This window comes from Arachis hypogaea, chromosome 8, assembly GCF_003086295.3.
Source record: "Arachis hypogaea cultivar Tifrunner chromosome 8, arahy.Tifrunner.gnm2.J5K5, whole genome shotgun sequence".
Taxonomy (NCBI): domain Eukaryota; kingdom Viridiplantae; phylum Streptophyta; class Magnoliopsida; order Fabales; family Fabaceae; genus Arachis; species Arachis hypogaea.
The window spans coordinates 44,306,743-44,326,588 of record NC_092043.1 but is presented as its reverse complement, the minus strand read 5'-3'; the positions used below and the strand labels follow the sequence as shown (position 1 = coordinate 44,326,588).

General features: G+C 29.2%; 2 protein-coding genes across 2 annotated transcripts; both read right to left on the bottom strand.

Annotated features, from left to right (window-relative positions):
* Positions 1 to 1,665: 1,665 nt before the first annotated feature.
* On the bottom strand, positions 1,666 to 4,575 carry LOC112707676 (probable receptor-like protein kinase At4g39110). The gene has a single exon (XM_025759549.3). The coding sequence runs from the start codon at positions 4,428 to 4,430 to the stop codon at positions 1,860 to 1,862; it is 2,571 nt and encodes an 856-aa protein (XP_025615334.1). The 5' UTR covers positions 4,431 to 4,575; the 3' UTR covers positions 1,666 to 1,859.
* Positions 4,576 to 9,798: 5,223 nt separating this feature from the next.
* LOC112707674 (protein CASPARIAN STRIP INTEGRITY FACTOR 1) lies at positions 9,799 to 15,921 on the bottom strand. Its single transcript, XM_025759548.3, has 3 exons — positions 15,765 to 15,921; positions 15,164 to 15,219; positions 9,799 to 10,287 (listed from the first exon to the last, which is right to left on the bottom strand). The coding sequence occupies exons 1-3, from the start codon at positions 15,844 to 15,846 to the stop codon at positions 10,147 to 10,149; spliced, it is 279 nt and encodes a 92-aa protein (XP_025615333.1). The 5' UTR covers positions 15,847 to 15,921; the 3' UTR covers positions 9,799 to 10,146.
* Positions 15,922 to 19,846: the final 3,925 nt, after the last annotated feature.

Below are 19,846 nucleotides of genomic sequence, written 5' to 3'. Positions count from 1 at the left end.
TTAATAATGAATTTAATATCGTTATTAGATTATTTTGTAGAAAAAAATTGTTCTATTATTTATTTGTTATTAATTTAATTTATTAAAATATTATTCTATTGATATATAGTTTATATATATATTTGAATTTTAAGGATGAAATTATAAATTGTGAAGTCAATTGATGTTCAACAATCTTAAAAAAAAATGTTACAAAAATACTTGGATTTATCTCGAATAAGGAAAAATTGACTCTTTTTGTTATGCCTTTTATTAAGAAATTCTACTTAAAAAAAATACTTCAATATATATACACTATAGATTGACAAATTTAAATTTTATTATAGTTTAAAATTTATTTTCATACAATTCTTTGTTTTAAGTGTCAAAAATTTTATTTAAGCAAATATTTAAAAATATAAAGGTATATATTGACTGAATTAGTTTTTATTATATTATTATCATTATATTATACTATAAATTTTATTATGGTACAATTCTTTGTTTTAAGAGTTATATGTATATTGTTTTATATATAACTAACTATAAAACCTAAAATTTTTCTATTATCATTTTAGTTAAAAAATTTTGTACAAAAATTTCATAGCATTAGGTTTTTTTGCAAATTATGCGAGTCTAAATCTAGTTATGAAGAAAGACTAATGTTTGAATGAAACTTCAACGCTAAATATTCTGTTTACATTGTTTAGTTTTAGGTACACACTTTAATAACTCTTTATGCTTTTGTCAATCAAATAGTTGAATTAAGTTATATTATTTTGATGATTAAGTCTATCAAATTTTAGAAAATTATGATCTCAATAGAATTTATAATGTATTTTTAGTAGACTTAATTAGTAATAATAATAGATAAGAGTTTTTATTTTTAATTTTTTAAAAATATTTTATTAAAAGATGATTGATTTATTATTATTTTTTGTCAAATTATTAAAATTGTTGAGATAACATTATTAGCAAAGAAAAGATGGTTTAAATTCGTTGACAACTGAGAAGGTTAGTATCAGCTTTATATATTATAAAGAGGTGTGTTAGCGGGCCAACAACTTTTGTGATTTATAGCCATCAAGTAATCATTAATGATATTTTTAATGGTATGGGATTTTATTTAATGGTGTGAGATTATTCATTTTTTTTATTGGTTACATGCTGGTTAAAATTTAATAAAGTTGCTGTCTCGTAGACTTTTCCTATTATAAATAAATAGATTAACCAATTTGAATTGATCAAATAATTAACCCGCTCTACTAGTTAAACAAGTGTCGAGGATTCGACTGCATCCTTATATTCGTAGTAATTTATTGACCAATGATAAATTTTTAAAAAACTCTAATTCGCCATGAATTAGTTTACTGGGTTAAAAATATCGTGCGAAATAAAAAAATATTATATTTAGTTATTTATATCATGAACTTAGACATGTCTCATTTTATTATATGATAACATTGATAGCTACAGGTTGTGTACACAGTTGCGTCAATTCACTAGCTGCAAGTGTCCAATTTTCTTTGAACATGACTCAACAATCACTCTCTAACACTTAAATAGCAAAATACTGCAATTCAGTTATATAAGACCATATGATTATTGGTACTAACTGCAATATTTACACGCTAGTACTTTTAACCAAACTACAACTGCCATATAATGTTTGCCACTTACGAAACATGATGAAAAATACAATGCCATTCTTGTATATATTTTCTTTCCATTGAATTTTTACATGAATATAGTACAAAGCATCACAATTTATGCAGGTATGTAATTTTCTTTTGGCCACAAACCCACCTTAATTTTCTTATAACACCTTTTGGCTTGATCCTAGATGAAGATCATTCCATTCATAAAAATGAGTCTGGGTTTCACCTGCCATTAAGGCTAAACCTAGCAAACTGCAAAGTTCCAGAATGGTCATCAATCGCCCGGGTTTCGGGCGGGGGGTTATTTCCTTCTGGAACAGGGACAGCCTCATCTAAGGCATTGGAAGACGCAGGAGCGGCCGGAGGCAGAACAGCCGAGGCTGGGGATGAGGCTGAGGCTGGGACAGCCGGAGTCTCATCCTCTGCCTTTCCTTCTTGTGTGAAGGCCTCTTGAAGCTGCAAAGCATACTCTAAATTCCAAAGCACATCTCCCATTGAAGGCCTATCAACACCATGATCAGCCAAGCACTTCTCGGCCGCCTCGGCGTACTTCTTCAACGATTCGGGGTTAATGGTGCCGACAAGATTAGGATCAATGATCTTATCAAGCAATCCCTTTCTCTTCCATTGCATAGCCCAATCAGCCAAGTTTACTTGTTCGCGGGGTAACTGAGGATTAATAGCAGGCCTTGCACATAAGGCCTCAAGAAGCACCACTCCAAATGAATAGACATCAGATTTTTCTGTCAATTGTTGTCTCCTGAAGTATTCAGGATCCAAATACCCAAAACTACCCTTAACCGCCGTACTGACATGACCCTGCCCCATAGGTGCATCCTTTGATAAACCAAAATCAGAAACCTTGGCCGTGAAATTCTCGTCAAGCAATATGTTAGTTGTCTTAACGTCGCGATGGATGATACCTTGTGCCGTGCCGGTGTGAAGATAATGAAGACCGCGAGCAGCTCCGATACAGATTTCCAATCTTTGCTTCCAAGAAAGCGGTGGTCCGACCATGTTCTTGCCATAAAGATGGTCCCTAAAGTGTCCATTAGGCATGTACTCATAAACCAAAATCATTTCATCGTTTTCGTCGCAGTATCCAATAAGAGAAACCAAATGCCTGTGCCTAAGCTTAGACAACATTTGAATCTCCGTCTGGAATTCGTTAATCCCCTGTTCCGATTGCGGATTTCCTCTCTTCACCGCAACTTGAGTCGCATCATCAATGACGCCGGAATACACATTGCCGAATCCACCAACACCGATAATGTTTGCTTTATCGAAGTTATTAGTTGCCTCTTGCAGCTCCGCCAAAGAGAAGAACCGGCCTAAACCCATAGTGGCAGAGAAATTGCTCTTCCCTGACGCATTCTTGCTCATAAAGGTACTATCTCCGGCGTGCACCGGAAGCAACCACGACGAAAAACTGTTCCGTTTCTGCCAATCTTGAGGCCTCTTGTGCCACTTGATCACCATGGCGCCAAGTCCAACAAACGCTCCAAACATCATCGCGAATCCAACCCCGGCCACCGCGCCGCGGTAAGAGCTACCACCGCCATTGCTCCCATCAAGGCCGAATTGGCCATCCAAACTGTCCAAAGAGTTACTTATCTTCAAGATCTCTATCCCATTCACGATCGCGTTCCCGCTTCCTCCTCGCGCCAGCGATGCTCCCACCTGAATCTTTAGTCCTTCCTGAGACATCAACGTCGCATTCACAACAAAATCTCTGTAATAAGGAGTCGCCAAGGCTTGCGTAATGCTGGACAAATCAAGCGTCGGAATCGCGGTTTTCTCGTTGATGTAGACGTTGAAGTAAAGCTCGTTCAAACCTTTGCTTACAATGTCGCAGAAATGCAACCTTACAAGGTAGCTAAAAGAAGTATCCACATCAAACTTCCAAGTTATATTGAAATTCGGCTGATCCACTGCAGAGTCGTTAGTCATCTCCGTCGCCGAGGCGTAAACCGTCGGCGGAGCAATAAGTGGAGAGATATTTGGATTATTCGTAGGGTATTTGATAATGTTTGTAGGTACAACGACACTCATGGCTGCGTTCTTCACCGTTATATAAGGCTCGTCGTTCTCCCAATTCCGTCCTAAAGTGTCGTTTGTAGCGGTGACAAGAGGTCCGCCGTTGTTGATCCTGTAAACCGGCTGGAAAGCGTGGTTAGTCAGGCCGGAGTAATCGCCGACCGGGAAAAGGTTCGAGCCGGAGTCGAATAGAAGGTTGTCCGGGACGGATACGATTTCTATGGCATTGATAAATGCAGCTGAGTTCTTCAACGGAGTAAAAGAGAGCGTGAAGATGGGTTCATTTGCATTAATGAGGTACTCCTTGAGAATTGGCTTGTCATTGTTGTTAACATTGAAGCTATGGAGAAGAACGTATTTATAGGCGTTAACGGAGAAAGTGGCTTTTTGGAGATCAAAGATATTGTTCTTGATCGGGTAGAAATAAAGGCGAACCCAATGGTAACCCGGTTGGATTAAATGGAAGGAGTACTTGGCTTCTTGCATGAAGATTCTTGCACTTGAGTACAATTGATTTGGGAGATCAGGGTTATTATTGCCATTTTCTATTGACACCTTGTTTTGATCATTGGCTTGCAAGTAAGTGTTGGCTTGTGGGTCTGCTTTGAATGTTCTTCCGTCTGGGAGGGTGGTTCCGGTTTCCGAGCCACAATCGATCAGGTAGTTGTCTCGGGGGACGAAGGCTGCCGAGGTCGTCCGCGGCGTTATGGTGGAGGCTAAGGCCAAGAGAACGGTAACCACCAGAGGGATAGCCATCAAATGGCATGCACAAGCTAAGGATGATAGAAGTTTATCTTGGCACTAATGATGCTTTTTAATTTTTTTTGTTTTTGTTTTTTTTTTTTTTTTTCTTGTTGTTTCTTTTCCTACCTTCCTATAACACTCCCCTGGAAATTTAGAATTAGAGAAAGGTAAGAAAAAAAAAAGAGAAAGGGTGGTTTGATCCCTATTCCCTACAAGGTGGTTTTCCTAAAATCTAATAAGTTCGTTCATTCTTTTTGGAAGAGGGTGAAGAAAATAAAGGAAGAGAAGATAACAAAGTTGACACAAAACTTTGCAGTTTCTATAATTAGGCAAATAATTGTTGTGCTTTATTAGGGAATTCTGGTGTGTGACATGCTTTTCTCTTCGTTTATTTATCTTTATCTGCTATCTTTTTCCTTTATTTAGCATTAGCAAAGAGAATTTATAACAAGCTTAGTTGAATATAATTGATTTTGAACAAGTCAAAAGATGCCTTTTATTTTGTTCTGTATCCTTGAATTGATCACCTTAAACAAACATTCTGTTCTACTAGTTTCTGTTAGTTTGAGTATCATCCCAGTAATTCTTTAACAACAATAATTAAAAGCCTTTTATCTGTTACTTGGTGGTTACAAGTAAATCTAACATTATGTTAAATTAAAGCATCATTGTGACATTATTCCGTTTCATACACGAACCACATAATTTCTGGTCTATATTTATTTATTTAGCTGTTGTGTAACGTGAGGGAGCGCAAAACCTAACAGGGAGAGGAGTGGAAGAGTAAGAGAGTATGCTACGTAGAATATAAAAAAAATTCAATTGTAATAAATTATATCATTATTCATTGGGTAAACATTAAAAATGGATGATAGTTATCTTATATAATAAAACATCTATAATTATATATATAACAACTATAATTATATATTTATTACATCTAAAATTGTATAATTATTTTAACTATAATATTTTATGTTGAGTTCAGAAAATATATAACATGGATAATGACAATCATATTGAATTTAGACTGATAACACAAGTGGGTTTGATGATGTTGTTTAAATGTGTAGACCTAAAATTATTGTTATCTCGGCCCAAACTTATGAAACCCAATGATCCAAAGCAGCTAAATAGAAACTGAATCACTAACTCGACCCATTATCTTCCAAGCAAAAGGAAAGTAATTCTAAACTTCAAACAGGTTCACTTCGGATAAAAATCAGAAGAGAAAGAGAGCTTCACTTTTCTGTTCAAATATTAAAGCAGAAAAAAAGGAAAGCTAATCAAGTAAGTTAATCTCAAATCAAGCTAACAGAGTTCAAAAAAATTAAAGGTAATTAATTTTTTTAAAAATACAAATTAATTACTTCATATTTTCTCTTATTCTTTGTACCACCATTTCGAGCAAAATGAAAAAGTGGTAGTAAAATTTTTATGACAGTGAATCAATGGTTGAAAGTATATTTTGAAGGCAAAGTACAAATTTAAGGGTTTGAATTTTGCTAAGCTTTTTGAAAAAGATAAATCATGTTGCTACTGTGTCGACTATGGGACTTTGCCCTAATTACAAATCCCTAATTTTTAGAGTTGATTGAAAAAAGAGAAGGAAAGATTTCAGCTAGCCTAAGAATCAAGAGGTTGATCTTTTAAAGTAAACCCTAGCCGTGGCTCAAGCAATGTATAAAAAGGAAATTGGTTTTTATTTTGAACTAAGGAGAGAGAATCTGAATGAGAGAAGAGAGAAACCTCACAAATAGGGTTTGAAGTCTTTGAAGCATTGTACCTACATTAAAAGGAGCACTCTGCCAAGATGAAGGACAATATTTTGAGTTCAGAAGTTGGGTTCAGCACATAGAGTCAAGGTTATGAACCATCATCTCCTTCATGATTTACTGTTTGTATTTCTATTTTAATGTTATATCTTTCTTTGTATTCATTCAAAGGTAAAAGGCAAGAAAGATAGGCATTGAGAGAAAAGACTGAGAGAAATACTTGGAGAGAAAAGTCAAGAGTAATTTTAGATTTTTTTTTAGTTGTATTTCTATTTTGTGTCATGTATCTGAGAAGTATCCCTTGCTAAGTTAGGTAAGCACTTAGTGTGTTGAGTCTAGGTAGTTACATAGCCAAGTCAAGTTTATGTTGAAACTTGTGTGTCCCAGATATGATTATATTGAGTCCTAGAATTGGTGTATGTAATATTTGGAAAGATAATGAAAATTTTACCAACATTATGGTGGAGAGTGGATGTAGGTTGCATTGCACTAGGCAACTGAACCAGGATACATGGCTGTGTCATCTTCTTCTTCGCTGCTTTGATTCTGTTTTTCACAATTTATGATACAAAATAAAATTGTCTCCTGCATAACCAAATACGCAGACCAAATAGAAGTTAAGTTAAAATTTTTGGTTTAAGGCTTTATTAATCAAGTTTCTAAAGAAGGCCATAGATTCAACCAAGTTAACTATCTAACCAAGTCCAATCAAGTTGGTATAATCTAATTCACCTCTACGTGCTACTTTCTCTAACTAACTTTTGACTAAACTCGCGATTATATATAACTGTCTTTTCTCTATGAATTTTTTTTCAAATTTTCTCTGTGGATTTTGTTCACTTCGTTCTATATGTTCACTTTGTTCTCTACGCTCTATTCGTTATCTTCGTTCTTTGCATTATGTTCGTTCTTTGCATACTGTTCATTCACAATCAATGCTCTTTGATCTGATTTGAAAATTTGGATCAAATTTTGTTGAAATCAAGCAATGAAGTCAAATTTAAATAGGTATTTCGTTTTCCAAGACAATGAATGATGCAAGTTCACGCTGTTAGTTAAACCAGACAAATTGAATTATTGTTTTGAATCGAATCAAGTGGATGAGGTTTGGTTCGAACCTAGTTAATGTAGTCCGTTAGTAGTTGATATTTCTGTAGTTGAATAATTTTGTTTTTGTTTGTAAAAATTGTTGTTCATGGTTGAAGGTTTGAATTTGAATGTAATGTAGGAGCTCTGGATTGTTATTTCGATTAATCTATTTTGTTTCTAGTTTTGGTGCATTTGGAAAGACAATTTGGTTTAATCTGAGTACCTTGAATAATGTTTCGTCTTCTCTTTTTGTATTTTTTGATGAAAATTTCGAAACTATGTTTCGAAATTTTCTTGAGATTTCGCAAAGATTTTAAAAAGATTGAGAGATTTTGAGCGTTATTTGAAATTTGTTCGTTTTAGTTTTGATCAAGAAAGACGAAGTATTTTTTATATTAATGTTCGCCATAGTGAACAGTTGCACAAGTGCGTGTTTTACTCGTTCTTTATTGTGAAGTTAGTTTTTTGTTGAATTTAGGCCAATTTAATTAAACTTAAATACCAAAAAGAATTATATATATATATATATATATATATATATATATATATATATATATATATATATATATATATATATTGTGGTGTAGTCTATGGTAGCCACAAGTTTTGGTGCCTATGGTGGTTATGGACTTTACAAAATGATATTTTCAACCAAACAAAATGAAAAATTGAAGCACGTTTCAGTTCTATTAATAAATAATGACATGTTTATGAGTGTAAATAAAAGAAAAAAATTAGACCATTTATTATATTTCTTGACAAAAAATGATCTACTTAAATTTTAATATTAGAATAATTATCTGCACACCTAGTAAATTGAACATCCGATATATCTATTATTCACATTATTTAATATTTTCATTATCTACTTATACTTTTCTTTTTTATAATTAATAATTTTAAATTTCACTTGACTAATATTAAAATTTTCTATTTTGATAATTTATATTAAGGGGTAAGTATTGTTTTGGTCCTAATGTTGAGGGCCAAAATCAAAACTGTCCCCAATGTAATTTTTGATTTAAAATCATTTTTAACATTTTTTCGTATTAAAATCGTTCTTTTTAATAAAATGTTTTATATTATTCTTAAACTACCTGTATTTTAATAAAAATGTTATAAAATTAAAAAAAAACCGCATGGGGGAGGGGCGGAAGAAAACGTGTCGGGGGTCGGGGGGGAAGGGGAAAGGGTATATACGAAGGGGGAGGGGAGGGGAGGGGAGGGGGAGGGTGAAGGGGAAGGGGGGAGGGGGACGACGCTAGGGCTCGCCGCCGCCACCGTCGCGTCGTCTTCGGGAGACCACGCCGCTGCCGTCGCCGCCAATTCGACCATGGTTCTGCTTCTTCTGAATCTGCTTCTTCTTATATTTCATTCCCCAAGCTGGATCAATCTTTGCAAGCACTGCAATTCCATAAAGGAAGTACCCAGCACTGTATGCTTCAATATGAATCCTTCCCCATTTTACACCATATTGCAAACCTTTTTCATCAGAAGTTCCATCCAACCATTGCTGAATCATTTCATGCAAGAACTCCTTCACAGCTGGGATCACATCAACAAAGCCAACTTCTTCAGCTATTAGAGTCAACCTTGCTGCTTTTGCAATGATTCTCCAAGAACATGCTCAAGTTGTGAACTTGAATTTGGCAACAATGCTATCCTTACTACCAGAGGAACCCCGCCTCCATCATTACCAGCAGAAGTAATAGCCTTTTAATTTATTATTTTCTAATTTTATTGTTGTTGTGTGTTAATTTGGTTATTGAATTTGTGTTGATTTATTGAATTTGGGTTGATTTCATTGATATTGTTATTCTTGGTGGTGGATGTGCTGATGCTGGTGGTGGAGTTGGTGGTGGAGGAAGTGCTGGTGGGAGTAGTGGTAGAAGAAAAGGTGCTGATAGAAGTGGAGGGTATTTTTATCTAAAAAAAAAGTTAAAAGGACGATTTTAATATGAAAAAAACGTTAAATAAAGAATTATATCGGAGACGGTTTTGATTCTGACCCTTAGACCAAAACAATACTTATTCCTTATATTAACAATTACAAAAATATCTTGAGGACTCCACGCCAGCTGACGCCATAAATCGTTCATAATAACTGAAAATCACTAAAAAAATTAGTTAAATATAAAGGCACTGAAAAATCATTCAAAAGGCTTGGGGATCCTAATTCTTTATCGAAAGCAAGAAATGAAGTACTAATCAAATTTGTTGCTCAATCCATACTAACTTACATAATGGGCTGCTTTAGAATGAGCTTATGCAATCATAGAGAGAATGATGAATAACTTTTAGTCTTTTACTAGGGGAGTAAAAAATGAGATTTAGGTAGTATATACTAAGTATATAATTCAAACCCTAAAAAAAAAACATACAATTAGCAATATTTAAGATGTAGTTTGGATCAATTTTGAATAAAAAATTCATCTAATACGAATACTAATTTTATTTACGGTGTGATTTGGATTAGATTAAATTTATGATTTTATAAATTAAAAAATAAATAAATATACATAACAAATCTCAACATCAAATTTTAAATAATTAACAATGTCATAACAATTTTTAAAATCAAGCTCTCACATACAACGGTCACTAGATCTAGTATTAGTGATATTCTTACAGCAATCTTCTTCATCATGTAGTAATGTCTATATATATCTATTATATGTTACAAAATTATTATGGTTCATCAAGCTAAGTCTTTGATATAGTTAACTCTGTATCTATATTATATTAATATTATACAATATATATCATGTAAAATATATATTACAAGACAAACAGTGGTGGCTTATTTTATGATACACAACTCACTATATATCATATGGCTTCAAACATTAATTTAATTTAATTAATTAATTGGGTATGAGCTTAAAAGGGGGCTTAGAAAATGTTGGTGAGGGATCATATCTTCCATAATCTCTTGTGTTAGCCCTAAGAAGCCTCTCATGGATCATGCTTTCTTCTTCTTCTTTCACTGGTTTCTGTGATGTTCCCTGCCAATTTAAGTAAATATTTGCAACTCAGTGAAAATAAACTACTCCAAAACAATAAATAAATGGGTAGTGCTAGGGAGCTAATGGCCTAAGTGTACAATGTGTACAATGGGCTAAACCTTTGGTCCATCAATAAAATAAACATCACCCACACTATCGAGAATAACCATCCGAATACCAGGGATAATAAACATCTCATGTCATAAAATCACTCATCCTAAAAACTTAAGTTAATTTTGGAGTTCACCAAGAATCGAACATTTGACCTTTCGGATCTAGAACTCTAATACCATGTCATAAACCCACTCATCCCAAAAGCGTAACCTGACAAGACAATGTAACACTAATGGTCATATCTCTAATACTTCCTAAACCTCCATTGTACACATTGTACGTTTAGACCATTAGCTCCTTATACTTTTCCTAAATAATAATAATGAGATGCTTCAAAAATTGAGAAAATTACTTTTGAAGTTGCCATAATAAGTTTAGTCTTGAACTTTTCTTCTTCTCTTTTCTTTTATAATTATTAATTAATTGATTAGTATTAAACTCCTTAAAACTTATTTGAAGTTTACATTAATTTGGTCTGAAATTAATGTAAGACTAAGATATAACGTTAGTCCGTATAACCTTTTTAGGATACAAATAGGGAAACTTTTTAGGAAAAAAGTCATTTTAAGTTTTTAATGACAATAAAGCGTTTGGTGGGGAGACAGAGACGAAAAAACTGAGACTGAGAGACAGAAACTAATAGACAGAAATTGAAATAAATCTCAGTATTTTGTTTGGTGCAAAGTGGAAGACAGAAATTAAAACAAGAATGAAACTCTAATTTAATTTGTACAAAGGATAAAATTAGAATTAATTAATTAAAATGATGATATTTTAGATATAAAATGTTATTAAAATTTCAGTCTCCATATCTAAAAATTTTAGTCCCTTGTGTCACTATTTTTTGGAGGTATTGAAATACTAAAATTTTAGAGACATAGACAGAAATTTTAGTATCAGTTTCTAAACCAACAAATATAATACTGAGTCTTAGTCTCTCAATCTCTGTTTCAATACCTCAAAACAAATGCTACCTAAGCGTACGTATACACATTAATTTGGCAATTATTCCGTATCCTTCCGAAATTTGATTGTAAATTATCATTTCTTATATATTGTCGCATAATAATCTTATAATTGTATATATATTTTATTTAGTACATGAAATAAATAACTTTATATATTTTATTTTAACATAGAATATAATATTTAAATTATTAAATTTTGGATTATTAATTAACTTATTGTATTATTTTTATTTACTTTCATAATCTTATATTATATTTAATGCATAATTTAAAATTGTTTTATTCATTTTATATGTTAAAAGTTAAAAGTGTACAAACCATACCTATAAGCAATAAAGTACAAGAGAGGATCGGATAATTTAATCTCTAATTTCAAAATGCTACCAAAGCAATTGCCCATAGTTTTTATTTTTCAATAAATATTTTCTCTATTCTTAATGAGTTCTCTAATGATGAGGGAATAGAATAATTTAAGAAAATGTTTACTTGGATTAAAAAAATAATTAGCGAAATGTATTGGAATTATGTGATTTACAAATTTCTTTTTTATATCGATTATTATACTCCCTTTTAACTACTTGATCCATTTATTCTCTCTCATTTATTTACTAAGGGGTGTAATCTAAAAAAAAAAAAAATCGACAGTTCAAATCCTTATAAAGCTAAGATTCAAAAAAAAAAAAAAAAGAAAAAAGAAAAAAATTAAATTAGAATGAAGGCTCAAATACAAAACCACAAAAGTCACAGAAAATACAACACGACCCTATCAAAACTAAAAGCATAAAGAAATACAAAACAAACATCATGCATAAACATAAAAAATAATGTTACATTGATATAGTAGTTAATACTATATACTATATTTAGCACAAATAATAAAATGATCAAACTCTACAAATTTGTTAAGGATAAAAAAAAAATTTAAAGCTTTTAAGGTAATAAGTCTATTGAAAATTTAAATTAACTCAAAATTTTAATTATTTAACAAGGCTTTTTATTCTTTTAGTATTAGTAAACTTAACGGCGGCGCCCTTAAATCCATTATCGTTCAAGTGTTTTCCAACAAAAGAAAAAGAAAATTGGGTTTTCTATCCAAAGCAGAACGTGAAGGATCCTAATAAATAAGAAGATAGAAAAAAAAAAAAAAAGAGAATATATAAATCAGCGGAAAGGACTTTGTATTTAAACTGGACAGTACAAAACAGAAGAGATGTTGAGGTAGTTCATGATTTCTGCACCATTATTGTTAGGTACAAAGCTTCAGAAGCAAGAAAGAGAAAAAGAGAGAGATTAATCAAAATATCGACGAGAGCTTACTGCATAATAATTAGTAACAGAAGAAATATTCCTGATGAGTATATAAAAAAATTAGTTACAAAATTAATTATTTATATAAAATATATATTAAAAATAAATTAAATAATATATATTTATATACAAATATATAATAACTAATTTAGTAACTAATTTTTTTATGCACATCCTGTCTAATATTTTTGTAAATATATATGCTTTTCAAAGCAGGTAACTAATAATAAGAAGTTGTAACCTGTAACTTACCTTAAGTTTTTTCATAATGAAATAATAAAATATTTGAAATATAAAAAACATTTGATAATTGATATATTTCAACCATAATCAGTTATAATTTTTTAAAATTGAGTTTATTTATATTATTATTATACATATTGAATTTTTATCACACACTTATCACACAATTTATCGTAGATTTTATTGATATTAATTTTAATTTATTTTATTTTATAACCACTCACCCTTTTATTGATTCAGCTCACTCCACCTTATTCACAAGAAAAAAACTTTAAATTTTTATTACTGACATAACAAGACACGGATGAAGTAATTTAGAAGCTTGATGCATCAATTAGTTGGAGAGACTGAGAAATATTATTTACAATTAAAGGTATTTTATAAATTGAACTAATACGTGCTTGCTATACTCTTGAAGCTTTTGAGTCTTATTTCGGGTGGATTAGGCCAAATAATTCATAAATAATTGTAATTTTTTTTATAGAATAATATTTGAATTCGATGCTAATATAGTATTTATATAAAAAAAAGTTAAAGAAGTGAAACAACAAATATACTCACTGAATGAGGCTGTTCACAGGGCAAATAATTTTTTATAGTATAAAACATTATACTAGCTCTAATGAGATATGAGATATTATTTATAGGTTTGTGATTATACTATCCATAAATTTATATATATAATATCTATAATTACAAGTAAATAACATTTAAAAATTAAATTAATATTTATTAGTTATGATATTTATATACATATCATTTTTTAGTTATTATATAAGTAACTATCAAGTTAAAACAATGTTTTTAAATTTTATCATAATTAAATTTAAAAAAATATTAAATATTTAAATTAATTTATTCAATTAATAAATTTATTCATAACATTTATAAATTTACACACATAATATCTATAATTTTATATTAATATTTATAATTTTGTACTCATAACATTCATAATTTCATATATGTGATGTCTATAATTAATAATTTTTTATAATTAATATAACAAAATTTTAAACTATGTGTCTTGTTGTATTCTTCAAATTATCTCATATATGCACTAATATATAATGGATCATATTTTAATTATTTTAATATTTTTTATTTAATATTATATGTATACTTATTTATTAATTTTAATATGATGACTTAATAATTACTTTTAAAATTTTATTTTTTAATTTTGTTTATTTTTCATTTTTTATTTTTTATTTTTTAATAGTCTATATATAAAATATAAGTTGTATAGTAAAAATTGTTAAAATTTGTTAATTTAACATCTATAATTTTATATGTATAACATCTATAATTTTAAACACATAATATCTATAATCAATGAATTAGTATTAATATATTATTTATTATTTTATTTTGCAGGTCAAAAATTAATAAATTAAAAAAATATTTTTTCAATAAATAAACATTAATCAAATTTAAGATGTTTTTATTTTTTGTAAAATATATTGAAACGATTTGAATTTTTTTTTTAGGATTAAAAATATCAAAATTTAAAATTTTTATTTGGCAAAAAGATTATAGAATTATAAATCTAACAAAAAGGAGAATTTTTTGAGATTTGATTCACATTAAATTTAAAATTGACTTTTGATATAATTAAATGAGAGAAGATAATTATAAAAAAATTAATTATATTACGCTCTCTTATCAATACAAATATTAATGATAATATATTTTTATTTATTATTTATAATGTTTTAGTTATTTAACATTAGAAGAGTGCTAGAGGGCCAGCAATTTTTATGATTTGTAGCCATCAAATAGCCATGAATGATCATTTTAATGGTGTGAGATTAGTGTGAAATTTTATTTAATGACTTACTTTTTTTAGCTGGCTACATGCTGGCCAAAATTTAAAAGAGTTACTTGCTCCATAGACTTTTCCTTAACATTATTCTACTGCATAATAATTATTAGTAACACAAGAAACGTTCCTTATGAGTACTCTAGTGCATGTATATATATGTAAATATAAATAAATCAAATATGTATATTAAAAATAAACTAAACACAATATATGTAGTTATACATAAATATACAGTACTGTATATAATACGCGCGCCTAACATTTTTGTAAGTATATATGCTTTTCAAAGCAGGTAACTAATAAGAAAGAAGTTGTAACATGTAACCTTAGCTTTTTTTTTCATAATAAAATACTAAAATATTTAAAATATTAATACCTTGATGATCTTAACTAATTAATATCATGCATGTATGTGTACCTCTTGAATTGCACTAACATCTGCAGCCACGTTACTCATGAACTCTGATCTTCTTCCTGTAAATGCGTTAAGCACAAAGACAAGGTAAATTACTTGGTTATATATAAAGGTGAAAACTCAAGTGCAGTCGACTTTACGTAAAATTGATAATTGAAAACAGTTAGATGGTTTGATTTGACGGAATTTTTTTCTAACGACTCTCGGCTATCAACTTTATGTGAAGTCTACTGTACCTGAATTTTCACCGTATATAAAACAAAGGTAAGTAAAAGCTTTGGTGCTAGTTATCACATGCTTTCCACTAGGTAGTAGTTTGTTATCGATATTGTGAAACTTAAAAATGTACTATAATAAGAAATATTTATTTAATCTTAAATTTTAAACACATAAATCTGCATTAATTTGCACTTAGGTTCGTTCCTTTAGATTATTTAGCCACGCTAGGTAGCTTCTCTATGACAAAGTACGATTAGGAGAGTTAGAGATATAATTATTTATATAATTTTTTATCAACTTAAATTTTTTGAAACAACAATTATATGACAATGAGTTGTGATAGAAGAGAGAAGATACATACATAAAATTAAAAAGAGAAACTAACCTGCAAAAGAAGTTGAAAAAAGTGATACAGAAATGAGAAGGAAGAGGCAGAAGAGGATGCTGAACTTCTTCATGAGACCCATGATAATGATGAGTTGTGAGAGAGTTGAGAGAAAAACTCATGTTTCTTAATTCCTATATATCTATATATTAGAGGGAACAATAATAAACTGAAGTTGACCCTTTTTTTTTTCTAAACAAAACATGTTTTGTGATATTTAACCATAAATGTTTTTGAGTTAGGTTATAAAAATGTTTTATTTCTTTATTAGAAAAATTCAAAAGCCAGCATTATTTTTTTCCATCACTTTTAACTATTAATCTAATCTTTTAGTCTAATAATTTAATAATATATTTTTAATTCACATTTTTAAATATTATTAACTAATTATCAATTATAAAATAATAAATTCTACTAATTTTTTAACATTTTTTTGTATTATTATTATTATTATTATTAGATATACCCTAGATAATAATAGCTTTGGAATTTTACTTAAATAGATTTTAGGTAGAAAAAGCGGGTACATGAAAATTAACTTGATAGAGTTTGTAATTTAATTTATGATAGTAGTTTATTTCTAAATCTATATTGAATCTTTTAATGTATGAGTAGATAACAACCTTATTGTATAATAGAATATTTCTATTATAATAATTTAGTTAATAATGAAGCATTATTTCTATTATAATTTAGATATTAAATAGTATTATTTTGAGAAATAACTCTATAATCAATCTTGATTTTGGGTTTAAAAAAAACTAATTAGTGTGAAAATGAATAAAATGACAAATATTATAAACTAATAATAATAAATAATACTTCATTTATTTCAAAAGAATTGATTACAACAAAAATTATATAAGAAAATTAATAAATAAATTTTAATAAAGCTTAAAATTTATTGATTAGAAAAAATACTCATAAATAATTTTATTCAGTTATTACAATTAAATTAAGGTGTTATTTGGAAAAGTTGAATGGAGACCACTTTGCTTTTGTTGGAGCACTAAGTCTAAGATGTTAGTGGAATGATATAAATAATAATTAATTAGGATAATAGTTGAAATCTGACCATAGTGGGAAATTATTAGGATGCCCCTAATCTTTACAACAAATCAATATTTGAAGCTTATGAAACCTTTAATTGTATGTGACAATATACTTTTGGGTACTATTATTGAGGAGCAAAAAGGCTAATTGAAACGCCAACTTTCTTAGTATGAATCAACAAGAATAATTATTGTTACCCAATTGGCTTATGATGCAGACGACATTGATCATAATCTTTACCATAATGTTTTATGGCATTATGATGATGAAATTTGATCTCATCTCCATGACTCCAAGTAGGTTAAGCTTTATAAGATCAAATCTATAGACGCTTGAATGGAAAGTTAGAAAGCATAGCTACCTAGCTAGGTAGTAAATTAAATTAAAAGGGATATCATCAATCTAAAAGGTTGTGCATACTAAGTGACATTAGGTTGGCATAAAAATAGTATTTGTTAATTGCAAGTGCTTCCAATTATCCATAACGACAAGGATAAACGCACCATTCAACAATGAAAGGACATCGGTGGAGAATAAAGGTAATTAAGCACTCTCATATTTAATTTTAATTAAATTAAAGCGGGTTTATCTCATTATTAGCTCACTTAAGTCAAGCATTATCTTCTTCTCCTCTCTTATAGTAGGATTATCATTATTGGTCAACTCGTTAGGACTGCTTGGTAAAAAAAAAAAAAAAGAAAAAAAAAGAAAAGAAAAATTAAGACTAAATTGTGTTTGGAATATATAGGCCAGTAGGCCACCACAACAAATGCAGATAGTGTTCTCCGGTCGGGTCGCAACGGTTCACGAAGCTTGGCCAGGTCAACCGCCAGTTCCGATTTTGAGTAACAAATATTGGAATAACCGTTGCAAAATGCACATGGTAAGTAGCAGCAACGGTTTTAAACCACTACTGAAGACAATTTTGAAAAAAATATATCTTTTGGGACTATTTTAAACTGCTGCAAAATTTTTCATTAAATTAATATGAAATATTATAGCGGTTTGTAATCACCACGATCATACACACAAAATTATTACAATATCAAGGGTCGGTGACTCTGTTTAACCACCTCTAAGATTAATGTAGAGTGTAAAGCACAGAACGAGGGAAAGAAAAAATGAACATTTTGATGATCATTTAAAATTATTATTTTATTAGTATTTTTTATGATTATTAATTGTATGTTAAAAAGTATGTTTAATATTTTTAACGTTTAAAAATTGTTAGTAATTATGAAAAGAAAAAGAAAGTGTTAAAGGTATTCTTGTCTTAACAACGGTTAATAACAGTTAGTGATAGTTTCAGGGTGTGTTTGGGAAACTTGTTGGAAGGGAAGAAGCACGTTTAAATTTCTTGAAAGTTTCAACTTTTGGTTTGGCAAATTTTTTTCTCATGAACGCAGAAGTGATTCTGCTGCCAAAACCAGCGTTTACAAGAAGCAACTATTTTTAGCTTCTGCGTTTTCTTAACGGGCTTTTAGCCATAGATACTAACCTTTTATTTACTTTTTACCAACTTTATCCTTTGTATATGTTATTGTATTATTTATAAAATTCTTGTTATTTCTATTTATATGAGCTCTAATTTTCTATTATTTATTATTTTTATTTTTTTAACTATTTGTTTGACATTATACACTTTTATAATCGTGATTTTTATGTATTATGTTTGTTATTATCTTTTTATAATATGATTTATTAATTCTATTAGGTAAAGTAAATTAAATAAAAAAATTAACTGTAAATAATAATAATAATAAAAAATTATAACATACTAAAAAAAGAGTACTAAAAATACTAAAAATATATTATATAAAAAGATCATTAAGAACTTTTAGATTTATTTCAATCGCTTAATTTTTTTTTATTATTTTCAGTACTATCTTTTATAATTGTAATTCTCCTATACTATATTTTAGTGTAATTTTTTATAATATAGATTATGATTCCATTAAAAAAAGATAAATTAAATAAAAAATTAATCATATATAATAATAAAATCATAAACGTTGGATTTCAAATTAATATTAAGAATAAGATTATTGAGAGTACTAGAATAAAAGTACGATGTAAAAAAATACTAAAGTAACATTTAATACTTAAAAAATGTAACATATTTGATTAAATATTCTTATATATATATATATATATATATATCTAAAATATATAATTTTTATTTTTATTTAAAAAAATATTTTGTCTATTTTTATATGTTATTTTTATTTTAGTAAGTAAATATTAATTTTATTATAAATTTAACTAATAAAATCTATTTAAATATCTAAATTAAAACAATAGGATAATATAAAAAAAATCTAAGTTGATGTCCATTTTAGTAATTTTTTATCTAAAAGTGATTTTAAATGGTACAAGCCAAACAACATTTATTTTACTATAATCCATTTTGATACAAAAATTACCAAACATAAATCACTTTAACACAAACCTACTTTTGACCAAAATCAAGTTTGCAAAATCAATTTTATGCAAACTTCCGTTTGCAAACTGTAATCCAAACACACACTCAGTGGCTAAGAGAAGGAGATTGAATCTTAGTCCTTTTTTGCTTAGTAATACTTACTTGTCTTTTAAACAATTTCTTGTGATTTTTGTCTCGTCCCTAGTCACGAGACTTTTCTTTTTGTCTCGTAACTTGACACAAGATATTTTGCAGTTTTATCTCCTGGGCAGCAGAAACATAAAATGGAGTAGAAGAGAAGAAAAATAACACCCAGATATATCCTGGTTCAGCTGCTAAGTGCAGTGCAGCCTACATCCAGTCTCCATCACAACAATGATGGAATTTCACTATAATCTTCTTGATTACAGACTGTAAAATGCTAACCCAACTTATAAGGGGATTCCCACAAAATCATGAAACACAACACAGATGTACAAAGGAACTCTAAGGACATCTATGACTTTTTTTTTTAATTTTGCACTCTCTGCCTTTTTCCGTTCTATGGCTTTTTCTTACAAATCTCACTATTTACTTTTTTCCATGAGACTCAAGACATGACAAAATT

Coding starts and splice junctions, on each gene's coding strand:
- LOC112707676 (XM_025759549.3), bottom strand. CDS start 4,430: ATGGCTATCCCTCTGGTGGTTACCGTTCTCTTGGCCTTAGCCTCCACC.
- LOC112707674 (XM_025759548.3), bottom strand. CDS start 15,846: ATGGGTCTCATGAAGAAGTTCAGCATCCTCTTCTGCCTCTTCCTTCTC. Junction 15,220..15,764: donor TTTTTCAACTTCTTTTGCAG/GTTAGTTTCTCT, acceptor ACGCATTTACAG/GAAGAAGATCAGAGTTCATG. Junction 10,288..15,163: donor ATGTTAGTGCAATTCAAGAG/GTACACATACAT, acceptor TTAAATTGGCAG/GGAACATCACAGAAACCAGT.